The sequence below is a fragment of the Oncorhynchus keta genome, chromosome 18 (genome assembly GCF_023373465.1).
Source record: "Oncorhynchus keta strain PuntledgeMale-10-30-2019 chromosome 18, Oket_V2, whole genome shotgun sequence".
Lineage (NCBI taxonomy): Eukaryota > Metazoa > Chordata > Actinopteri > Salmoniformes > Salmonidae > Oncorhynchus > Oncorhynchus keta.
In genome coordinates, this window is record NC_068438.1 from 44,120,226 (window position 1) to 44,145,594 (window position 25,369).

At 43.1% G+C, this 25,369-nt stretch overlaps 1 protein-coding gene across 2 annotated transcripts in view; it reads right to left on the reverse strand.

The window, feature by feature from the left end:
- Nucleotides 1–25,369, reverse strand: part of lekr1 (leucine, glutamate and lysine rich 1) — a 234,763-nt gene that overhangs the window by 18,061 nt on the left and 191,333 nt on the right. For both annotated transcript variants that reach the window (XR_008068597.1, XM_052468489.1), the window contains exons 9-10: nt 13,888–13,963; nt 10,973–11,137 (exon numbers count right to left, since the gene is read on the reverse strand). Coding sequence is in view for 1 of the 2 variants with exons in the window: in XM_052468489.1 (XP_052324449.1) it covers nt 10,973–11,137; nt 13,888–13,963 (241 nt within the window). In the remaining variant the exon portion in view is untranslated. The remainder of the gene's footprint in view (nt 1–10,972; nt 11,138–13,887; nt 13,964–25,369) is intronic.

Genomic DNA, 25,369 nt, shown 5'->3' on the forward strand with positions numbered 1-25,369 from the left:
AGAAAGACAGGAGACAGATAGACAGGAGACAGAAAGACAGATAGACAGGGAGACAGATAGACAGATAGACAGGAGACAGAAAGACAGATAGACAGGAGACAGATAGACAGATAGACAGGAGACAGAAAGACAGATAGACAGGGAGACAGATAGACAGGGAGACAGATAGACAGGGAGACAGAAAGACAGGGAGACAGATAGACAGGAGACAGAAAGACAGATAGACAGGAGACAGATAGACAGATAGACAGGAGACAGATAGACAGATAGACAGGAGACAGAAAGACAGATAGACAGGAGACAGATAGACAGAGACAGATAGACAGATAGACAGGAGACAGATAGACAGGAGACAGATAGACAGGGAGACAGATAGACAGGGAGACAGATAGACAGGGAGACAGATAGACAGGGAGACAGATAGACAGATAGACAGGGAGACAGATAGACAGGAGACAGATAGACAGGAGACAGATAGACAGGAGACAGAAAGACAGATAGACAGGGAGACAGATAGACAGGGAGACAGAAAGACAGATAGACAGGAGACAGAAAGACAGATAGACAGGAGACAGATAGACAGGGGAGACAGATAGACAGGGAGACAGAAAGACAGATAGACAGGAGACAGACAGACAGGGAGACAGATAGACAGGGAGACAGAAAGACAGGAGACAGATAGACAGGGAGACAGAAAGACAGATAGACAGGGAGACAGATAGACAGATAGACAGGGAGACAGAAAGACAGATAGACAGGGAGACAGATAGACAGATAGACAGGAGACAGAAAGACAGATAGACAGGGGAGACAGATAGACAGGAGACAGATAGACAGGGAGACAGATAGACAGGGAGACAGAAAGACAGATAGACAGGGAGACAGATAGACAGATAGACAGGGAGACAGATAGACAGATAGACAGGGAGACAGAAAGACAGATAGACAGGGAGACAGATAGACAGAGAGACAGATAGACAGATAGACAGGGAGACAGATAGACAGGAGACAGATAGACAGGGAGACAGATAGATAGGGAGACAGATAGACAGGGGAGACAGATAGACAGGGAGACAGATAGACAGATAGACAGGAGACAGATAGACAGGAGACAGATAGACAGGAGACAGATAGACAGGGAGACAGATAGACAGGGAGACAGGGAGACAGAAAGACAGATAGACAGGGGAGACAGATAGACAGGAGACAGATAGACAGGGAGACAGATAGACAGATAGACAGGGAGACAGATAGACAGGGAGACAGATAGACAGGGAGACAGAAAGACAGATAGACAGGGAGACAGGGAGACAGATAGACAGATAGACAGGGAGACAGATAGACAGGGAGACAGATAGACAGGAGACAGAAAGACAGATAGACAGGGAGACAGACAGACAGGGAGACAGATGACAGGGAGACAGAAAGACAGGGAGACAGATAGACAGGGAGACAGAAAGACAGATAGACAGGGAGACAGATAGACAGATAGACAGGGAGACAGATAGACAGGGTGACAGATAGACAGGAGACAGATAGACTGGAAGACAGATAGACAGGGAGACAGAGAGATAGACAGGAGACAGATAGACAGGGAGACAGATAGACAGGGAGACAGATAGACAGGGAGAGAAAGACAGATAGACAGGGAGACAGAAAGACAGATAGACAGATAGACAGGGAGACAGATAGACAGGGAGACAGATAGACAGGAGACAGAAAGACAGATAGACAGGGAGACAGACAGACAGGGAGACAGATAGACAGGGAGACAGAAAGACAGGGAGACAGATAGACAGGGGAGACAGAAAGACAGATAGACAGGGAGACAGATAGACAGGGAGACAGATAGACAGATAGACAGGGAGACAGAAAGACAGATAGACAGGAGACAGATAGACAGATAGACAGGGAGACAGAAAGACAGATAGACAGGGAGACAGATAGACAGGGAGACAGATAGACAGGGAGACAGAAAGACAGGGAGACAGATAGACAGGAGACAGAAAGACAGATAGACAGGGAGACAGATAGACAGATAGACAGGGAGACAGATAGACAGATAGACAGGGGAGACAGAAAGACAGATAGACAGATAGACAGATAGACAGATAGACAGAGAGACAGATAGACAGGGAGACAGAAAGACAGATAGACAGGAGACAGATAGACAGGGAGACAGAAAGACAGATAGACAGGGAGACAGAAGACAGATAGACAGGGAGACAGATAGACAGGAGACAGATAGACAGGGAGACAGAAAGACAGATAGACAGGAGACAGACAGACAGGGAGACAGATAGACAGAGGAGACAGAAAAGACAGGGAGACAGATAGACAGGGAGACAGAAAGACAGATAGACAGGAGACAGATAGACAGATAGACAGGGAGACAGAAGACAGATAGACAGGAGACAGATAGACAGATAGACAGGAGACAGAAAGACAGATAGACAGGAGACAGATAGACAGGAGACAGATAGACAGGAGACAGAAAGACAGGAGACAGATAGACAGGAGACAGAAAGACAGATAGACAGGGAGACAGATAGACAGATAGACAGGGAGACAGATAGACAGATAGACAGGGAGACAGAAAGACAGATAGACAGGAGACAGATAGACAGAGAGACAGATAGACAGGGAGACAGAAAGACAGATGAGACAGAGACAGATAGACAGGAGACAGATAGACAGGGAGACAGATAGATAGGAGACAGATAGACAGGAGACAGATAGACAGGAGACAGATAGACAGATAGACAGGGAGACAGATAGACAGGAGACAGATAGACAGGAGACAGATAGACAGGAGACAGAAAGACAGATAGACAGGAGACAGATAGACAGATAGACAGGAGACAGATAGACAGGGAGACAGATAGACAGATAGACAGGGGAGACAGATAGACAGGAGACAGATAGACAGGAGACAGAAAGACAGATAGACAGGAGACAGGGAGACAGGGAGACAGATAGACAGATAGACAGGGAGACAGATAGACAGGGAGACAGATAGACAGGGAGACAGAAAGACAGATAGACAGGAGACAGACAGACAGGGAGACAGATAGACAGGAGACAGAAAGACAGATAGACAGATAGACAGGAGACAGAAAGACAGATAGACAGGAGACAGATAGACAGATAGACAGGGGAGAGAAAGACAGATAGACAGGAGACAGATAGACAGATAGACAGGGAGACAGAAGACAGATAGACAGATAGACAGATAGACAGGGAGACAGAAAGACAGATAGACAGGAGACAGATAGACAGATAGACAGAGAGACAGATAGACAGGGAGACAGAAAGACAGATAGACAGGGAGACAGATAGACAGGGAGACAGATAGACAGGAGACAGAAAGACAGATAGACAGGAGACAGACAGACAGGGAGACAGATAGACAGGAGACAGACAGACAGGAGACAGATAGACAGGGGAGACAGAAAGACAGATAGACAGGAGACAGATAGACAGATAGACAGGAGACAGAAAGACAGATAGACAGGGGAGACAGATAGACAGATAGACAGGGAGACAGAAGACAGATAGACAGGAGACAGATAGACAGGGAGACAGATAGACAGAGGAGACAGAAAGACAGGGAGACAGATAGACAGGAGACAGAAAGACAGATAGACAGGAGACAGATAGACAGGGAGACAGATAGACAGGAGACAGATAGACAGGGAGACAGATAGACTGGAAGACAGATAGACAGGGAGACAGATAGACAGGGAGTCAGATAGACAGGAGACAGATAGACAGGAGACAGATAGACTGGAAGACAGATAGACAGGAGACAGATAGACAGGGAGACAGATAGACAGGGAGACAGATAGACAGGAGAAAGAGATAGACAGGGAGACAGATAGACAGGAGACAGATAGACAGGGAGGCAAATAGACAGGGAGACAGAAAGACAGATAGACAGGGAGACAGATAGACAGGAGACAGATAGACAGGAGACAGATAGACAGGAGACAGATAGACAGGAGACAGATAGACTGGAAGACAGATAGACAGGGAGACAGATAGACAGGAGACAGATAGACAGGAGACAGATAGACAGGGAGACAGAGATAGACAGGGAGACAGATAGACAGGGAGACAGATAGATAGGGAGACAGATAGACAGGAGACAGAAAGACAGATAGACAGGGAGACAGAAAGACAGATAGACAGATAGACAGGAGACAGATAGACAGGAGACAGATAGACAGATAGACAGGGAGACAGAAAGACAGATAGACAGGGAGACAGATAGACAGGGAGGCAGATAGACAGGGAGACAGAAAGACAGGGAGACAGATAGACAGGGGAGACAGAAAGACAGATAGACAGGGAGACAGATAGACAGATAGACAGGGAGACAGAAAGACAGATAGACAGGGAGACAGATAGACAGATAGACAGGGAGACAGAAAGACATATAGACAGGAGACAGATAGACAGGGAGACAGATAGACAGGGGAGACAGAAAGACAGGGAGACAGATAGACAGGAGACAGAAAGACAGATAGACAGGGAGACAGATAGACAGATAGACAGGAGACAGAAAGACAGATAGACAGGAGACAGATAGACAGATAGACAGGGAGACAGAAAGACAGATAGACAGGAGACAGATAGACAGATAGACAGAGAGACAGATAGACAGGGAGACAGAAAGACAGATAGACAGGAGACAGATAGACAGGGAGACAGATAGACAGGGAGACAGATAGATAGGGAGACAGATAGACAGGGAGACAGATAGACAGGAGACAGATAGACAGATAGACAGGAGACAGATAGACAGGGAGACAGATAGACAGGGAGACTTAACAGGGAGACAGAAAGACAGATAGACAGGGAGACAGATAGACAGATAGACAGGGAGACAGATAGACAGGGAGACAGATAGACAGATAACAGGGAGACAGATAGACAGATAGACAGGGAGACAGATAGACAGGGAGACAGATAGACAGATGACTGGGAGACAGATAGACAGGGAGACAGATAGACAGGGAGACAGAAAGACAGATAGACAGGGAGACAGATAGACAGGAGACAGATAGACAGATAGACAGGAGACAGATAGACAGATAGACAGGGAGACAGATAGACAGGGAGACAGATAGACAGGAGACAGAAAGACAGATAGACAGGGAGACAGATAGACAGATAGACAGGGAGACAGATAGACAGGGAGACAGATAGACAGGGAGACAGAAAGACAGATAGACAGGGAGACAGATAGACAGGAGACAGATAGACAGATAGACAGGGAGACAGATAGACAGATAGACAGGGACTCGACAGGAGACAGATAGACAGATAGACAGGGAGACAGATCTCAGGAGACAGATAGACGGAGACAGACAGATAGACAGGGAGACAGATAGACAGATAGACAGGGAGACAGATTTTCAGGAGACAGATAGACAGATAGACAGGAGACAGATAGACAGGGGGAGACAGATAGACAGGGAGACCCTAGACAGATAGACAGGGAGACAGATAGACAGTGGAGACAGAGATAGACAGGAGACAGACAGGGAGACAGAGATAGACAGGGAGACAGATAGACAGGGAGACAGACAGATAGACAGGTCAGAGACAGATAGACAGGAGACAGAGATAGACAGGGAGACAGATAGACAGGGAGACAGAGATAGACAGGAGACAGATAGACAGATAGACAGGGAGACAGATAGACAGGAGACAGATAGACAGGGAGACAGACAGATAGACAGGGAGACAGATAGACAGATAGACAGGGAGACAGATAGACAGGGAGACAGAGAGACAGGGAGACAGATAGACAGGAGACAGAGATAGACAGGAGACAGATAGACAGGAGACAGAAAGACAGATAGACAGGAGACAGATAGACAGATAGACAGGGAGACAGAGATAGACAGGGGAGACAGACGGCTCACAGGAGACAGATAGACAGGAGACAGAGATAGACAGGGAGACAGATAGACAGAAGACTGGAGACAGATAGACAGGGAGACAGAGATAGACAGGAGCCAGATAGACAGGGAGACAGATAGACAGGGAGACAGATAGACAGGGAGACAGATAGACAGGAGACAGAAAGACAGATAGACAGGGAGACAGATAGACAGATAGACAGGAGACAGATAGACAGGGAGACAGATAGACAGGGAGACAGATAGATGGGAGACAGATAGACAGGGAGACAGATAGACAGGGAGACAGAAAGACAGATAGACAGATAGACAGAGACAGATAGACAGGGAGACAGATAGACAGGGAGACAGATAGACAGGGAGACAGATAGACAGGGAGACAGATAGACAGGAGACAGATAGACAGGGAGACAGATAGACAGGAGACAGATAGACAGGAGACAGATAGACAGGAGACAGATAGACAGGGAGACAGATAGACAGGAGACAGATAGACAGGGAGACAGATAGACTGGAAGACAGATAGACAGGAGACAGATAGACAGGGAGACAGATAGACAGGGAGACAGATAGACAGGAGACAGATAGACAGGGAGACAGATAGACAGGGAGACAGATAGACAGGGAGACAGAAGACAGGAGAGCAAATAGACAGGGAGACAGAAAGACAGATAGACAGGAGACAGATAGACAGGGAGACAGATAGACAGGGAGACAGATAGACAGGGAGACAGATAGACAGGGAGACAGATAGACTGGAAGACAGATAGACTGCTCAGAGATAGACAGGAGACATCAAGACAGATAGACAGGGAGACAGATAGACAGAGACAGAAAGCAGATAGACAGAAAGACAGAAAGACAGATAGACAGGAGACAGATAGACAGGAGACAGAAAGACAGATAGACAGGGAGACAGACAGACAGGGAGACAGATAGACAGGAGACAGAAAGACAGGGAGACAGATAGACAGGGAGACAGAAAGACAGATAGACAGGGAGACAGATAGACAGATAGACGGGAGACAGAAAGACAGATAGACAGGGAGACAGATAGACAGATAGACAGGAGACAGAAGACAGATAGACAGGAGACAGATAGACAGGAGACAGATAGACAGGAGACAGAAAGACAGGAGACAGATAGACAGGAGACAGAAAGACAGATAGACAGGAGACAGATAGACAGGGAGACAGATAGACAGATAGACAGGAGACAGAAAGACAGATAGACAGGGAGACAGATAGACAGATAGACAGAGAGACAGATAGACAGGGAGACACCAAAGACAGACAGGAGACAGATAGACAGGGAGACAGAAAGACAGATAGACAGGGAGACAGAAAGACAGATAGACAGATAGACAGGGAGACAGATAGACAGGGAGACAGATAGACAGGAGACAGAAAGACAGATAGACAGGGAGACAGATAGACAGGGAGACAGATAGACAGGAGACAGAAAGACAGGAGACAGATAGACAGGAGACAGAAGACAGATAGACAGGGAGACAGATAGACAGAGACAGGGAGACAGACAGACAGATAGACAGGGAGACAGAGAGACAGGGAGACAGAAAGACAGATAGACAGGGAGACAGATAGACAGGAGACAGATAGACAGGGAGACAGAAAGACAGGGAGACAGATAGACAGGAGACAGAAAGACAGATAGACAGGGAGACAGATAGACAGATAGACAGATAGACAGAGACAGGGAGACAGAAAGACAGATAGACAGGAGACAGATAGACAGATAGACAGAGAGACAGATAGACAGGAGACAGAAAGACAGAGACAGGAGACAGATAGACAGGGAGACAGATAGACAGGAGACAGATAGACAGGGAGACAGATAGACAGGGAGACAGATAGACAGGAGACAGATAGACAGATAGACAGGGAGACAGATAGACAGGGAGACAGATAGACAGGAGACAGATAGACAGGAGACAGATAGACAGAGACAGATAGACAGGAGACAGGGAGACAGATAGACAGGGAGACAGATAGACAGGAGACAGAAGACAGATAGACAGGGAGACAGATAGACAGGGAGAGACAGATAGACAGGGAGACAGACAGATAGACACAGATAGACAGATAGACAGGGGAGAGAGATAGACAGGGAGACAGATAGACAGGAGACAGAAAGACAGATAGACAGGAGACAGAGACAAGACAGATAGACAGGAGAGATAGACAGGAGACAGATAGACAGGAGACAGAGATAGACAGGGAGACAGATAGACAGGAGGAGGCAGATAGACAGGGAGACAAGACAGATAGACAGGGAGAGAAAGACAGATAGACAGGAGACAGATAGACAGGAGACAGAAAGACAGATAGACAGGAGACAGATAGACAGATAGACAGAGACAGATAGACAGGAGACAGAAAGACAGATAGACAGGGAGACAGATAGACAGGAGACAGATAGACAGGGAGACAGAAAGACAGGGAGACAGGAGACAGACAGACAGGGGAGACAGATAGACAGGGAGACAGATAGACAGGAGACAGATAGACAGAGACAGAGACAGATAGACAGGGAGACAGATAGACAGGGAGACAGATAGACAGGGACAGAGACAGATAGACAGGGACAGAAAGACAGATAGACAGGAGACAGATAGACAGGGAGACAGAGAGACAGGGAGACAGATAGACAGGGAGACAGATAGACAGGGACAGAAAGACAGATAGACAGGGAGACAGATAGACAGATAGACAGGAGACAGATAGACAGATAGACAGGGAGATCAGAGATAGACAGATAGACAGGGAGACAGATAGACAGATAGACAGAGAGACAGATAGACAGAGACAGATAGACAGGGAGACAGATAGACAGGGAGACAGATAGACAGGGAGACAGATAGACAGGGAGACAGATAGACAGGGAAGACAGATAGACAGGGAGACAGATAGACAGGGAGACAGATAGACAGGGAGACAGATAGACAGGAGACAGAGATAGACAGGAGACAGATAGACAGGGAGACAGATAGACAGGAGACAGATAGACAGATAGACAGGGAGACAGATAGACAGGGAGACAGATAGACAGATAGACAGGGAGACAGATAGACAGGGAGACAGATAGACAGATAGACAGGGAGACAGATAGACAGGGAGACAGACAGACAGGAGACAGAGATAGACAGGGAGACAGATAGACAGGAGACAGAAAGACAGATAGACAGGGAGACAGATAGACAGAAGACAGGGGAGACAGAAAGACAGATAGACAGGAGACAGATAGACAGATAGACAGGGAGACAGAAAGACAGATAGACAGATAGACAGATAGACAGATAGACAGGGAGACAGAAAGACAGATAGACAGGGAGACAGATAGACAGGGAGACAGATAGACAGGGAGACAGAGATAGACAGGAGACAGAAAGACAGATAGACAGGAGACAGATAGACAGGGAGACAGGAGACAGACAGACAGATAGACAGGGAGACAGAAAGACAGGAGACAGGAGACAGATAGACAGATAGACAGAGAGACAGATAGACAGGGGAGACAGTTCAAGACAGATAGACAGGAGACAGATAGACTGGCAGACAGATAGACAGGGAGACAGATAGATAGGGAGACAGATAGACAGGGAGACAGATAGACAGGGAGACAGAAAGACAGATAGACAGGAGACAGATAGACAGGAGACAGATAGACAGAGACAGATAGACATGGGAGACAGATAGACAGGGAGACAGACAGATAGACAGGGAGACAGATAGACAGATAGACAGGAGACAGATAGACAGGGAGACAGCAGACAGATAGACAGGGAGACAGATCAGACAGGAGACAGATAGACAGATAGACAGGGAGACAGATAGACAGGGAGACAGATAGACAGGAGACAGACAGACAGATAGACTGGGAGACAGACAGACAGGGACAGATAGACAGCTGAGACAGAAAGACTTTGGAGACAGATAGACAGGGAGACAGAAAGACAGATAGACAGGGAGACAGATAGACACACAGGAGACAGAAAGACAGGGAGACAGATAGACAGATAGACAGGAGACAGATAGACAGAAAGACAGAGACAGATAGACAGGAGACAGATAGACAGGAGACAGATAGACAGGGAGACAGATAGACAGGGAGACAGAAAGACAGATAGACAGGAGACAGATAGACAGATAGACAGGGAGAAGATAGACAGGGAGACAGTTCTCAAACAGATTGACAGGGAGACATTGATAGACAGTGGAGACAGATAGACAGGAGACAGAGATGGACAATGACAGATAACTATTGTTGGAGACAGAAAGACAGATAGACTGGTGGCATGAAGTATTTTAGTCAGGGGACAGAGGACACCAGACTTTTTAGAAGGGACAGGAGAGATCAGAGGCTGACAGATGTCAGGGCACTGAGATAGACAGGAGACAGATATGACTCTTGTGTGACAGAAAGACAGATAGTGGGAGACAGATAGTCAGGGAGACAGAGATAGACAGGAGACAGATACAGCAGGGAGACAGATAGACAGGGAGACAGATAGACAGGGAGACCTAAGACAGATAGACAGGGAGACAGATAGACAGATAGACAGGGAGACAGATAGACAGGGGAGACAGATGTCTGACAGGAGACAGATAGACAGGGAGACAGATAGACAGGAGACAGATAGACAGGGAGACAGATAGACAGGGAGACAGATAGACAGGGAGACAGAGACAGGGAGACAGACAGAGAGAGGAGACAGAGAGACAGGAGACAGATAGATAGGGAGACAGAGAGACAGGGAGACAGATAGACAGGAGACAGATAGACAGGAGACAGATAGACAGGAGACAGATAGACGGGGAGACAGATAGACAGGGAGACAGATAGACAGGGAGACAGACAGGGAGACAGCTCGACTGTGTCTGACATTTTATCATTCAAAATAAATACTATAACTAAGGCAGGACAAAGTGAGGGAAAGACAGACAGTGGTGATAGTTAAATGGTATTGTCTACTCCTTTCAGGACTGTGATCGGTACAACATACACAGAAGGCAACTGTTACCTTCCTCTGCATCTGCTCCTTCTCTCTCTGGTACTGCAGCAGCAGCTCCTGACTCTTCTCCCTGTCAATCACCAGCTCTAATGCCGCCTCCCTCTTTAGCTCCTCTTCCTGCTCCTTGAGACGCACAGCATTCTGGGTCCTCTGCTCCTCCAGAACTGCCTGTAGCTGGGGGTTTGGACATATAAGACTTTGCAACAAGAACCTGTGTGCACACACACACACACACACTCACACACTCATGCACACATGCTTCCTCACACACACTGGAACGACACAAACATTATAGGCTGTATACACAGCTTGGCGTGAAATAGCTGAGTGATGGATACCAAAAGTAGAGAAAACAGTCCCTCTGCTCATCTCTTTCCTTCTCCACCCTCCTCTTTTCCCCTAACAACCCTCTCTATCCTTATTTTACTCTGATTTGGCAGTTCTTTCAGTTGTTTTATTTGCCGAGGAGAAAATTGAGACAGCTCGCGCTCAAAAAAAGATTGTCACAGAGCGCTACATTGACTTGAGTGTTTTGACACAGATGGGCTGTTCTCACCAGAGATGGACAATGACATTAAAAAACTATTGTTGTGGCTGTTATGGAAAAACAACAATGGGGCTGGTGGCATGCAATGTATTTTTAGTCAGGCTTGGCCAAGGCCACCATACTTTTTTAAAGGGCAGGAGAGATCAGAGGCTGCGTGTCAGGGCACTGGGGTGGGGCGAATGTATGTGTGTGTGAGAGTGTGTGTACATAGTGAGTGTGTCTGTATGCAACTGCCTATGTACACACTTGCGTGTATGTACAGCACAGTATGTGTAGGAATGACAGACTGCTTACTTCTCTTTGAGTACAGGGGCATGGGTTGGGTGCGTGAGTGAGTGACCACTTCCTTCTCTGGGTGCATGTCTGTGTGAGGGACAGGGGTGGAGTGTGTGTGCGTGTGTGAGTCAGCGAGTGTGTGAAAATGTGTGCGAGAGACCCTACAGAGCCCCAGGACAGAGACATTAGACCAAATCATGAGAAAACAAAAGATAATTACTTAACACAGAAAGAATTCAGAGAGAGAGAGAGAGAGAGTAGAGAGAGATTAACAGAGAAGAGAGAGAGAGACATTGGAAAGAATTAGAATGCTAGAGATACACAGAGAGTACACAGCGGCAGAATACCTGACCACTGTGACTGACCCAAAATTAAGGAAAGCTTTGACTATGTACAGACTCAGTGAGCATAGCCTTGCTGTTGAGAAAGAGACAGGCAGACATGAGCTCTCAGAAGACAGGCTATGTGCTCACTGCCCACAAATGAGGTGGAAACTAGAGCTGCACTTCCTAACCTCCTGCCCAATGTATGACCATATTAGAGAGACATATTTCCCCAGACACACAGATCCAGATTAGAAAACATATCAATTTTGAAAAACTCCCATATCTACTGGGTGAAATTCCACAGTGTGCCATCACAGCAGCAAGATTTGTGACCTGTTGCCACGAGAAAAGGGCAACCAGTGAAGAACAAACACCATTGTAAATACAACCCATATTTATGCTTATTTATTTTATCTTGTGTCCTTTAACTATTTGTACATTGCGTATATATATATATATATATATATATATATATATTTATAATATGACATTTGTAATGTCTTTACTGTTTTGAAACTGTTGTATGTGTAATGTTTACTGTTAATTTTTGTTGTTTTTCACTTTATATATTCACTTTGTATGTTGTCTACCTCACTTGCTTTGGCAATGTTAACACATGTTTCCCATGCCAATAAAGCCCTTGAATTGAATTGAATTGAATTGAATTGAATTGAATTGAGAGAGAGAGAGAGAGAGAGAGAGAGAGAGAGAGAGAGAGAGAGAGAGACAGAGAGACAGAGAGACAGAGAGAGAGAGAGAGAGAGAGAGAGAGAGAGAGAGAGACAGAGAGAGAGAGAGAGACAGAGAGAGAGAGAGAGAGAGAGAGAGAGAGAGAGACAGAGAGACAGAGAGACAGAGAGAGAGAGACAGAGAGAGAGAGAGAGAGAGAGAGAGAGAGAGAGAGAGAGAGAGAGAGACAGAGAGACAGAGAGAGAGAGAGACAGAGAGAGAGAGAGAGAGAGAGAGAGAGAGAGAGAGAGAGAGAGAGAGAGAGAGAGAGAGAGAGAGAGAGAGAGAGAGAGAGAGAGAGAGAGAGAGAGAGAGAGAGAGAGAGAGAGAGAGAGAGAGAGAGAGAGAGAGATGGAGAGAGAGAGAGAGAGAGAGAGAGAGACAGAGAGAGAGTAGAGCGAGAGAGAGAGAGAGAGAGAGAGACAGAGAGAGAGAGACAGAGAGAGAGAGAGAGAGAGAGAGAGAGAGTAGAGAGAGAGAGAGAGTAGAGAGAGAGAGAGAGAGAGAGAGACAGAGAGAGAGAGAGAGAGAGAGAGAGAGAGAGATATAGAGAGAGAGATAGAGAGAGAGAGAGAGAGAGAGAGAGAGAGAGAGAGAGAGAGAGAGAGAGACCACTTCCTTCTCTCTTGCTGAGCGTCTGTGTGAGGGGCAGGAAACCGGAGGGAGAGCAGTGTAATTTTCTGGGAATCAGAAGGCATCTTAATACTGCCGTGCTGAGGCTGAAACCTCACTAACCTCCCCAAACCCCTAACCCCCTAACCTCCACCACCAGTCTGGCGTAGGGGATAAGACCAATAAGACTAACACAACACACATTTCAGCCGTGGGGGTGTGTCGTGTCTTCACTGCACAGGGCTTGGTGTGAGAGACACTGGACTGGTGGCCTGTCATCATAATAATATCACCACCTCCTCTGACTGGATTACAATGTTTTTCTGTCTTTCTTTAAAACATGGGACTTTGTATCTGCTGAATTCTGTGGTGCTGAAGGAAAGGAGTAAGTCCAGGAGATGAAGTTATCCTAGACGATAGGAACCACTGTGTACCTTGAAGGGCAGCTCCTGTCTGTAGTCATCCTCCATCTTGGTCAAGGCTTTACGGTGGGACTCCATCATCTTCTCACTGTCAACATCAATAAAACAGACATACAACGTAAATACGACATTCATACAAATCGATACGTCGATACAACATCGATACAACGTCGATACAACATTAATACGTTGATACGACATGGATACAACGTTAATACAACATTAATACAACAATATCAAATCTCACATTGAAAACACAGTGAGTCAACACAACATAACTCCCTGTCTAGTAAACATCACCACGCATTGATTGTTACTAGTTGGACGTATTAATACCCTACACTTTCCTCAACAACATAACGCAACTACTATACTGAACTAAAATATAAACACAACATGTAAAGTGTTGGTCCCATGTTTCATGAGCTGGAATAAAAGAGGCCAGAAATGTTCCATACGCACAAAAAGCTTATTTCTTACACATTTTGTGAACAAATGTGTTTTACATCCCTGTTAGTGAGCATTTCTTCTTTGTCAAGATAATCCATCCATCTGACAGGTGTGGTATATCAAGAAGCTGATTAAACAGCATGATCATTACACAGGTGCACCTTGTGTTTTAGAGAACTTGGCAGTACTTCCAACCCGCCTCACAACCACAGACCACGTGATACCGTGCAAGGCCAGGCCCTAGATATCCTGCTTCTTCACCTACGGGATGGTCTGAGACCAGCCACCTAGACAGCTGATGAAACTTTGGGTTTGCACAACCAAAGAATATCTGCACAAACTGTCAAAAACCGTCTCAGTGAAACTCATCTGCGTGCTTGTCATCCTCAGAGTGCCTCATGGTGGGGTTATGGTATGGGCAGGCATAAGCTACGGACAACAAACACAATTGCATTTTATTGATGGCAATTTGAATGCACAGAGATACCGTGAGGAAATTCTGAGACCCATTGTCGTGCCATTCAACCACCATCCTCACCTCATGTTTCAGCATGATAATGCACAGCCCCAAGGATCTGTACACAATTCCTCGAAGCTGAAAATGTCCCAGTTCTTCCATGGCCTGCGTACTCACCAGACATGTCCCAGTTCTTCCACGGCCTGCATACTCACCAGACATGTCCCAGTTCTTCCAAGGCCTGCATACTCACCAGACATGTCCCAGTTCTTCCATGGCCAGCATACTCACCAGACATGTCCCAGTTCTTCCATGGCCAGCATACTCACCAGACATGTCCCAGTTCTTCCATGGCCAGCATACTCACCAGACATGTCCCAGTTCTTCCATGGCCAGCATACTCACCAGACATGTCCCAGTTCTTCCATGGCCAGCATTCTCACCAGACATGTCCCAGTTCTTCCATGGCCTGCATACTCACCAGACATGTCCCAGTTCTTCCATGGCCAGCATACTCACCAGACATGTCCCAGTTCTTCCATGGCCAGCATACTCACCAGACATGTCCCAGTTCTTCCATGGCCAGCATTCTCACCAGACATGTCCCAGTTCTTCCATGGCCTGCATACTCACCAGACATGTCCCAGTTCTTCCATGGCCAGCATACTCACCAGACATGTCCCAGTTCTTCCATGGCCAGCATACTCACCAGACATGTCCCAGTTCTTCCATGGCCAGCATACTCACCAGACATGTCCCAGTTCTTCCATGGCCAGCATACTCACCAGACATGTCCCAGTTCTTCCATGGCCAGCATACTCACCAGACATGTCCCAGTTCTTCCAAGGCCAGCATTCTCACCAGACATGTCCCAGTTCTTCCATGGCCTGCATACTCACCAGACATGTCCCAGTTCTTCCATGGTCAGCATACTCACCAGACATGTCCCAGTTCTTCCATGGCCAGCATACTCACCAGACATGTCCCAGTTCTTCCATGGCCAGCATTCTCACCAGACATGTCCCAGTTCTTCCATGGCCTGCATACTCACCAGACATGTCCCAGTTCTTCCATGGCCTGCATACTCACCAGACATGTCCCAGTTCTTCCACGGCCTGCATACTCACCAGACATGTCCCAGTTCTTCCATGGCCTGCATACTCACCAGACATGTCCCAGTTCTACCATGGCCTGCATACTCACCAGACATGTCCCAGATCTTCCATGGCCTGCATACTCACCAGACATGTCCCAGTTCTTCCATGGCCTGCATACTCACCAGACATGTCCCAGTTCTTCCATGGCCTGCATACTCACCAGACATGTCCCAGTTCTTCCATGGCCTGCATACTCACCAGACATGTCCCAGTTCTTCCATGGCCTGCATACTCACCAGACATGTCCCAGTTCTTCCATGGCCTGCATACTCACCAGACATGTCCCAGTTCTTCCATGGCCAGCATACTCACCAGACATGTCCCAGTTCTTCCATGGCCTGCATACTCACCAGACATGTCCCAGTTCTTCCATGGCCTGCATACTCACCAGACATGTCCCAGTTCTTCAGACATGTCCCAGTTCCTGCATACTCACCAGACATGTCCCAGTTCTTCCCTGGCCTGCATACTCACCAGACATGTCCCAGTTCTTCCATGGCCAGCATACTCACCAGACATGTCCCAGTTCTTCCATGGCCTGCCTACTCACCAGACATGTCCCAGTTCTTCCATGGCCTGCATACTCACCAGACATGTCCCAGTTCTTCCATGGCCTGCATACTCACCAGACATGTCCCAGTTCTTCCATGGCCTGCATACTCACCAGACATGTCCCAGTTCTTCCATGGCCAGCATACTCACCAGACATGTCCCAGTTCTTCCATGGCCAGCATACTCACCAGACATGTCCCAGTTCTTCCATGGCCAGCATACTCACCAGACATGTCCCAGTTCTTCCATGGCCAGCGTACTCACCAGACATGTCCCAGTTCTTCCATGGCCTGCATACTCACCAGACATGTCCCAGTTCTTCCATGGCCAGCATACTCACCAGACATGTCCCAGTTCTTCCATGGCCAGCATACTCACCAGACATGTCCCAGTTCTTCCATTGCCAGCATACTCACCAGACATGTCCCAGTTCTTCCATGGCCAGCGTACTCACCAGACATGTCCCAGTTCTTCCATGGCCAGCATACTCACCAGACATGTCCCAGTTCTTCCCTGGCCTGCATACTCACCAGACATGTCCCAGTTCTTCCATGGCCAGCATACTCACCAGACATGTCCCAGTTCTTCCATGGCCAGCATACTCACCAGACATGTCACCCATTGAACAGGTTTGCGATGGTCTTGATCTACGTGTACGACAGCGTGTTTCTAGTTCCCAGCCAATATCCAGCTACTTCACACAGCCATTGAAAAGGAGTGGGACAACGTTCCACACGTTCCACATCAACTCTATGTGAAGGAGATGTGTCGCGCTGCATGATTCATCACGTGATGTATTGTTGTCTCGACCTTCTTGCCCTTTGTGCTGTTGTCTGTGCCCAATAATGTTCGTACCATGGTTTGTGCTGCTACCATGTTGTGCTGCTGCCATGTTGTGTTGCTACCATGTCGTTGTCATGTGTTGCTGCCTTGCTATGTCGTTGTCTTAGGTCTCTCTTTATGTAGTGTTGTGGTGTCTCTCTGGTCGTGATGTGTATTTTGTCCTATATTTTTATTTGATTTTTTATTTTAATCCCGGACCCTGTCCCCATAGGAGGCCTTTTGCATTCTGGTAGGCCGTCATTGTAAATAAAACATGTTTCTTAACTGAGCTGCCTGGTTAAATAAAGGTTCAATAAAAAATAAAAACAAAACTAAAAATAATAACTGGTTTTCTGATCCACACCCCTACTTTTTTTAAAAGGTATCTGTGACAAACAGATGCATATCTGTATTCCCAGTCATGTGAAATCCATAGATTTAGGGCCTAATGAATTGATTTCAATTGACTGGTTTCCTTATATGAACTGTGACTCTGTAAAATCTTTGAAATTGTTGCATGTTGCATTTACATTTTCTGTTCAGCGTAGATTAAACTGTCAAAAAATATCAGATGTTTATATTCATGACTGGTTTGAGGTCATAGACAGACTGTCATCCATCTGGTAGGAACAACTAAAATGGTGGATTGTTTGCCCAAGGGGACAGGCACATTTCTGAAAAACAAAACCAAGCCATCACCATGGAGAAATCCATCCAAATAGCACACAAACAACCCTCACAGCTAAACCAACACTATCATAAAGCTCTGAGGAGACAATTAGAGCTGTGTGCAATGTGTGTGTGTCAGCGTGTGTATGTGCATGTCTATGTGTGTTAAATGTGTGCCAGAATGCCAGAGCAGGCAGGGCTAATCCCCAGTCTCCCAGGAAGGGTTCAGAAGTCACTGTGTCCTCCTCAGTATGGGTGAACCAACAATGGGAAACTACTCTCTAATCCGCTCCAATCCACCAAGGTTTTCCCTCCCAACGTTCCTGAGATGCAGGGACCTAATGTTCAGAAAAGCAGGTGTGTGTGTGTGTGTGTGTGTGTGTGTGTGTGTGTGTGTGTGTGTGTGTGTGTGTGTGTGTGTGTGTGTGTGTGTGTGTGTGTGTGTGTGTGTGTGTGTGTGTGTGTGGACCTAGTACTCAGAAAGCGAGCGAGTCAGACATAAACAAACAAACGGAATCCTGCAGCTGTAATGCTGTTCCAATGTTTGCTTTTTACCTTGATATAGTATAATCACAGTAATACATACTGGATACTATAATCACAGTAATACATACTGGATACTATAATCACAGTAATACACACTGGATACTATAATCACAGTAATACATACTGGATACTATAATCACAGTAATACATACTGGATACTATAATCACAGTAATACACACTGGATACTATAATCACAGTAATACACACTGGATACTATAATCACAGTAATACACACTGGATACTATAATCACAGTAATACATACTGGATACTATAATCACAGTAATACACACTGGATACTATAATCACAGTAATACATACTGGATACTATAATCACAGTAATACACACTGGATACTATAATCACAGCAATACATACTGGATACTATAATCACAGTAATACATACTGGATACTATAATCACAGTAATACATACAGGACACTATAATCACAGTAATACACACTGGATACTATAATCACAGTAATACATACTGGATACTATAATCACATTAATACATACTGGATACTATAATCACAGTAATACACACTGGATACTATAATCACAGTAATACATACTGGATACTATAATCACAGTGATGCATACTGGATACTATAATCACATTAATACATACTGGATACTATAATCACAGTAATACACACTGGATACTATAATCACAGTAATACACACTGGATACTATAATCACAGTAATACACACTGGATACTATAATCACAGTAATACACACTGGATACTATAATCACAGTAATACACACTGGATACTATAATCACAGTAATACACACTGGATACTATAATCACAGTAATACACACTGGATACTATAATCACAGTAATACACACTGGATACTACAATCACAGTAATACACACTGGATACTATAATCACAGTAATACATACTGGATACTATAATCACATTAATACATACTGGATACTATAATCACAGTAATACACACTGGATACTATAATCACAGTAATACACACTGGATACTATAATCACAGTAATACATACTGGATACTATAATCACAGTGATGCATACTGGATACTATAATCACATTAATACATACTGGATACTATAATCACAGTAATACACACTGGATACTATAATCACAGTAATACACACTGGATACTATAACCACAGTAATACATACTGGATACTATAATCACAGTAATACATACTGGATAATATAATCACAGTAATACACACTGGATACTATAATCACAGTAATACATACTGGATACTATAATCACAGTAATACACACTGGATACTATAATCACAGTAATACATACTGGATACTATAATCACATTAATACATACTGGATACTATAATCACAGTAATACATACTGGATACTATAATCACATTAATACATACTGGATACTATAATCACAGTAATGCATACTGGATACTATAATCACAGCAATACACACTGGATACTATAACCACAGTAATACACACTGGATACTATAATCACAGTAATACACACTGGATACTATAATCACAGTAATACATACTGGATACTATAATCACATTAATACATACTGGATACTATAATCACAGTAATACATACTGGATACTATAATCACATTAATACATACTGGATACTATAATCACAGTAATACACACTGGATACTATAATCACATTAATACATACTGGATACTATAATCACAGTAATACACACTGGATATCACAAACAGAGAGATGAACCTGGAGAAGAGTCCCTAAGCAAACTGGTCCTGGGGCTCTGTTCACAAACACAAACACACCCTACAGAGCCCCAGGACAACAGCACAATTAGACCCAACCAAATCATGAGAAAACAAAAAGATAATTACTTAACACATTGGAAAGAATTAACAAAAAAACAGAGCAAACTAGAATGCTATTTGGCCCTACACAGAGAGTACACAGCGGCAGAATACCTGACCACTGTGACTGACCCAAAATTAAGGAAAGCTTTGACTATGTACAGACTCAGTGAGCATAGCCTTGCTATTGAGAAAGGCCGCCGTAGGCAGACATGGCTCTCAAGAGAAGACAGGCTATGTGCTCACTGCCCACAAAATGAGGTGGAAAGTAATACATACTGGATACTATAATCACAGTAATACACACTGGATACTATAATCACAGTAATACACACTGGATACTATAATCACAGTAATACACACTGGATACTATAATCACAGTAATACATACTGGATACTATAATCACAGTAATACACACTGGATACTATAATCACAGTAATACATACTGGATACTATAATCACAGTAATACACACTGGATACTATAATCACAGCAATACATACTGGATACTATAATCACAGTAATACATACTGGATACTATAATCACAGTAATACATACAGGACACTATAATCACAGTAATACACACTGGATACTATAATCACAGTAATACATACTGGATACTATAATCACATTAATACATACTGGATACTATAATCACAGTAATACACACTGGATACTATAATCACAGTAATACATACTGGATACTATAATCACAGTGATGCATACTGGATACTATAATCACATTAATACATACTGGATACTATAATCACAGTAATACACACTGGATACTATAATCACAGTAATACACACTGGATACTATAATCACAGTAATACACACTGGATACTATAATCACAGTAATACACACTGGATACTATAATCACAGTAATACACACTGGATACTATAATCACAGTAATACACACTGGATACTATAATCACAGTAATACACACTGGATACTATAATCACAGTAATACACACTGGATACTACAATCACAGTAATACACACTGGATACTATAATCACAGTAATACATACTGGATACTATAATCACATTAATACATACTGGATACTATAATCACAGTAATACACACTGGATACTATAATCACAGTAATACACACTGGATACTATAATCACAGTAATACATACTGGATACTATAATCACAGTGATGCATACTGGATACTATAATCACATTAATACATACTGGATACTATAATCACAGTAATACACACTGGATACTATAATCACAGTAATACACACTGGATACTATAACCACAGTAATACATACTGGATACTATAATCACAGTAATACATACTGGATAATATAATCACAGTAATACACACTGGATACTATAATCACAGTAATACATACTGGATACTATAATCACAGTAATACACACTGGATACTATAATCACAGTAATACATACTGGATACTATAATCACATTAATACATACTGGATACTATAATCACAGTAATACATACTGGATACTATAATCACATTAATACATACTGGATACTATAATCACAGTAATGCATACTGGATACTATAATCACAGCAATACACACTGGATACTATAACCACAGTAATACACACTGGATACTATAATCACAGTAATACACACTGGATACTATAATCACAGTAATACATACTGGATACTATAATCACATTAATACATACTGGATACTATAATCACAGTAATACATACTGGATACTATAATCACATTAATACATACTGGATACTATAATCACAGTAATACACACTGGATACTATAATCACATTAATACATACTGGATACTATAATCACAGTAATACACACTGGATATCACAAACAGAGAGATGAACCTGGAGAAGAGTCCCCTAAGCAAACTGGTCCTGGGGCTCTGTTCACAAACACAAACACACCCTACAGAGCCCCAGGACAACAGCACAATTAGACCCAACCAAATCATGAGAAAACAAAAAGATAATTACTTAACACATTGGAAAGAATTAACAAAAAAACAGAGCAAACTAGAATGCTATTTGGCCCTACACAGAGAGTACACAGCGGCAGAATACCTGACCACTGTGACTGACCCAAAATTAAGGAAAGCTTTGACTATGTACAGACTCAGTGAGCATAGCCTTGCTATTGAGAAAGGCCGCCGTAGGCAGACATGGCTCTCAAGAGAAGACAGGCTATGTGCTCACTGCCCACAAAATGAGGTGGAAAGTAATACATACTGGATACTATAATCACAGTAATACACACTGGATACTATAATCACAGTAATACACACTGGATACTATAATCACAGTAATACACACTGGATACTATAATCACAGTAATACATACTGGATACTATAATCACAGTAATACACACTGGATACTATAATCACAGTAATACATACTGGATACTATAATCACAGTAATACACACTGGATACTATAATCACAGCAATACATACTGGATACTATAATCACAGTAATACATACTGGATACTATAATCACAGTAATACATACAGGACACTATAATCACAGTAATACACACTGGATACTATAATCACAGTAATACATACTGGATACTATAATCACATTAATACATACTGGATACTATAATCACAGTAATACACACTGGATACTATAATCACAGTAATACATACTGGATACTATAATCACAGTGATGCATACTGGATACTATAATCACATTAATACATACTGGATACTATAATCACAGTAATACACACTGGATACTATAATCACAGTAATACACACTGGATACTATAATCACAGTAATACACACTGGATACTATAATCACAGTAATACACACTGGATACTATAATCACAGTAATACACACTGGATACTATAATCACAGTAATACACACTGGATACTATAATCACAGTAATACACACTGGATACTATAATCACAGTAATACACACTGGATACTACAATCACAGTAATACACACTGGATACTATAATCACAGTAATACATACTGGATACTATAATCACATTAATACATACTGGATACTATAATCACAGTAATACACACTGGATACTATAATCACAGTAATACACACTGGATACTATAATCACAGTAATACATACTGGATACTATAATCACAGTGATGCATACTGGATACTATAATCACATTAATACATACTGGATACTATAATCACAGTAATACACACTGGATACTATAATCACAGTAATACACACTGGATACTATAACCACAGTAATACATACTGGATACTATAATCACAGTAATACATACTGGATAATATAATCACAGTAATACACACTGGATACTATAATCACAGTAATACATACTGGATACTATAATCACAGTAATACACACTGGATACTATAATCACAGTAATACATACTGGATACTATAATCACATTAATACATACTGGATACTATAATCACAGTAATACATACTGGATACTATAATCACATTAATACATACTGGATACTATAATCACAGTAATGCATACTGGATACTATAATCACAGTAATACACACTGGATACTATAACCACAGTAATACACACTGGATACTATAATCACAGTAATACACACTGGATACTATAATCACAGTAATACATACTGGATACTATAATCACATTAATACATACTGGATACTATAATCACAGTAATACATACTGGATACTATAATCACATTAATACATACTGGATACTATAATCACAGTAATACACACTGGATACTATAATCACATTAATACATACTGGATACTATAATCACAGTAATACACACTGGATATCACAAACAGAGAGATGAACCTGGAGAAGAGTCCCAGCAAACTGGTCCTGGGGCTCTGTTCACAAACACAAACACACCCTACAGAGCCCCAGGACAACAGCACAATTAGACCCAACCAAATCATGAGAAAACAAAAAGATAATTACTTAACACATTGGAAAGAATTAACAAAAAAACAGAGCAAACTAGAATGCTATTTGGCCCTACACAGAAGTACACAGCGGCAGAATACCTGACCACTGTGACTGACCCAAAATTAAGGAAAGCTTTGACTATGTATAGATCAGTGAGCATAGCCTTGCTATTGAGAAAGGCCGCCGTAGGCAGACATGGCTCTCAAGAGAAGACAGGCTATGTGCTCATGCCCACAAAATGAGGTGGAAAGTAATACATACTGGATACTATAATCACAGTAATACACACTGGATACTATAATCACAGTAATACACACTGGATACTATAATCACAGTAATACACACTGGATACTATAATCACAGTAATACATACTGGATACTATAATCACAGTAATACACACTGGATACTATAATCACAGTAATACATACTGGATACTATAATCACAGTAATACACACTGGATACTATAATCACAGTAATACATACTGGATACTATAATCACAGTAATACATACTGGATACTATAATCACAGTAATACATACAGGACACTATAATCACAGTAATACACACTGGATACTATAATCACAGTAATACATACTGGATACTATAATCACATTAATACATACTGGATACTATAATCACAGTAATACACACTGGATACTATAATCACAGTAATACATACTGGATACTATAATCACAGTGATGCATACTGGATACTATAATCACATTAATACATACTGGATACTATAATCACAGTAATACACACTGGATACTATAATCACAGTAATACACACTGGATACTATAATCACAGTAATACACACTGGATACTATAATCACAGTAATACACACTGGATACTATAATCACAGTAATACACACTGGATACTATAACCACAGTAATACATACTGGATACTATAATCACAGTAATACATACTGGATACTATAATCACAGTAATACACACTGGATACTATAATCACAGTAATACATACTGGATACTATAATCACAGTAATACACACTGGATACTATAATCACAGTAATACATACTGGATACTATAATCACATTAATACATACTGGATACTATAATCACAGTAATACACACTGGATACTATAATCA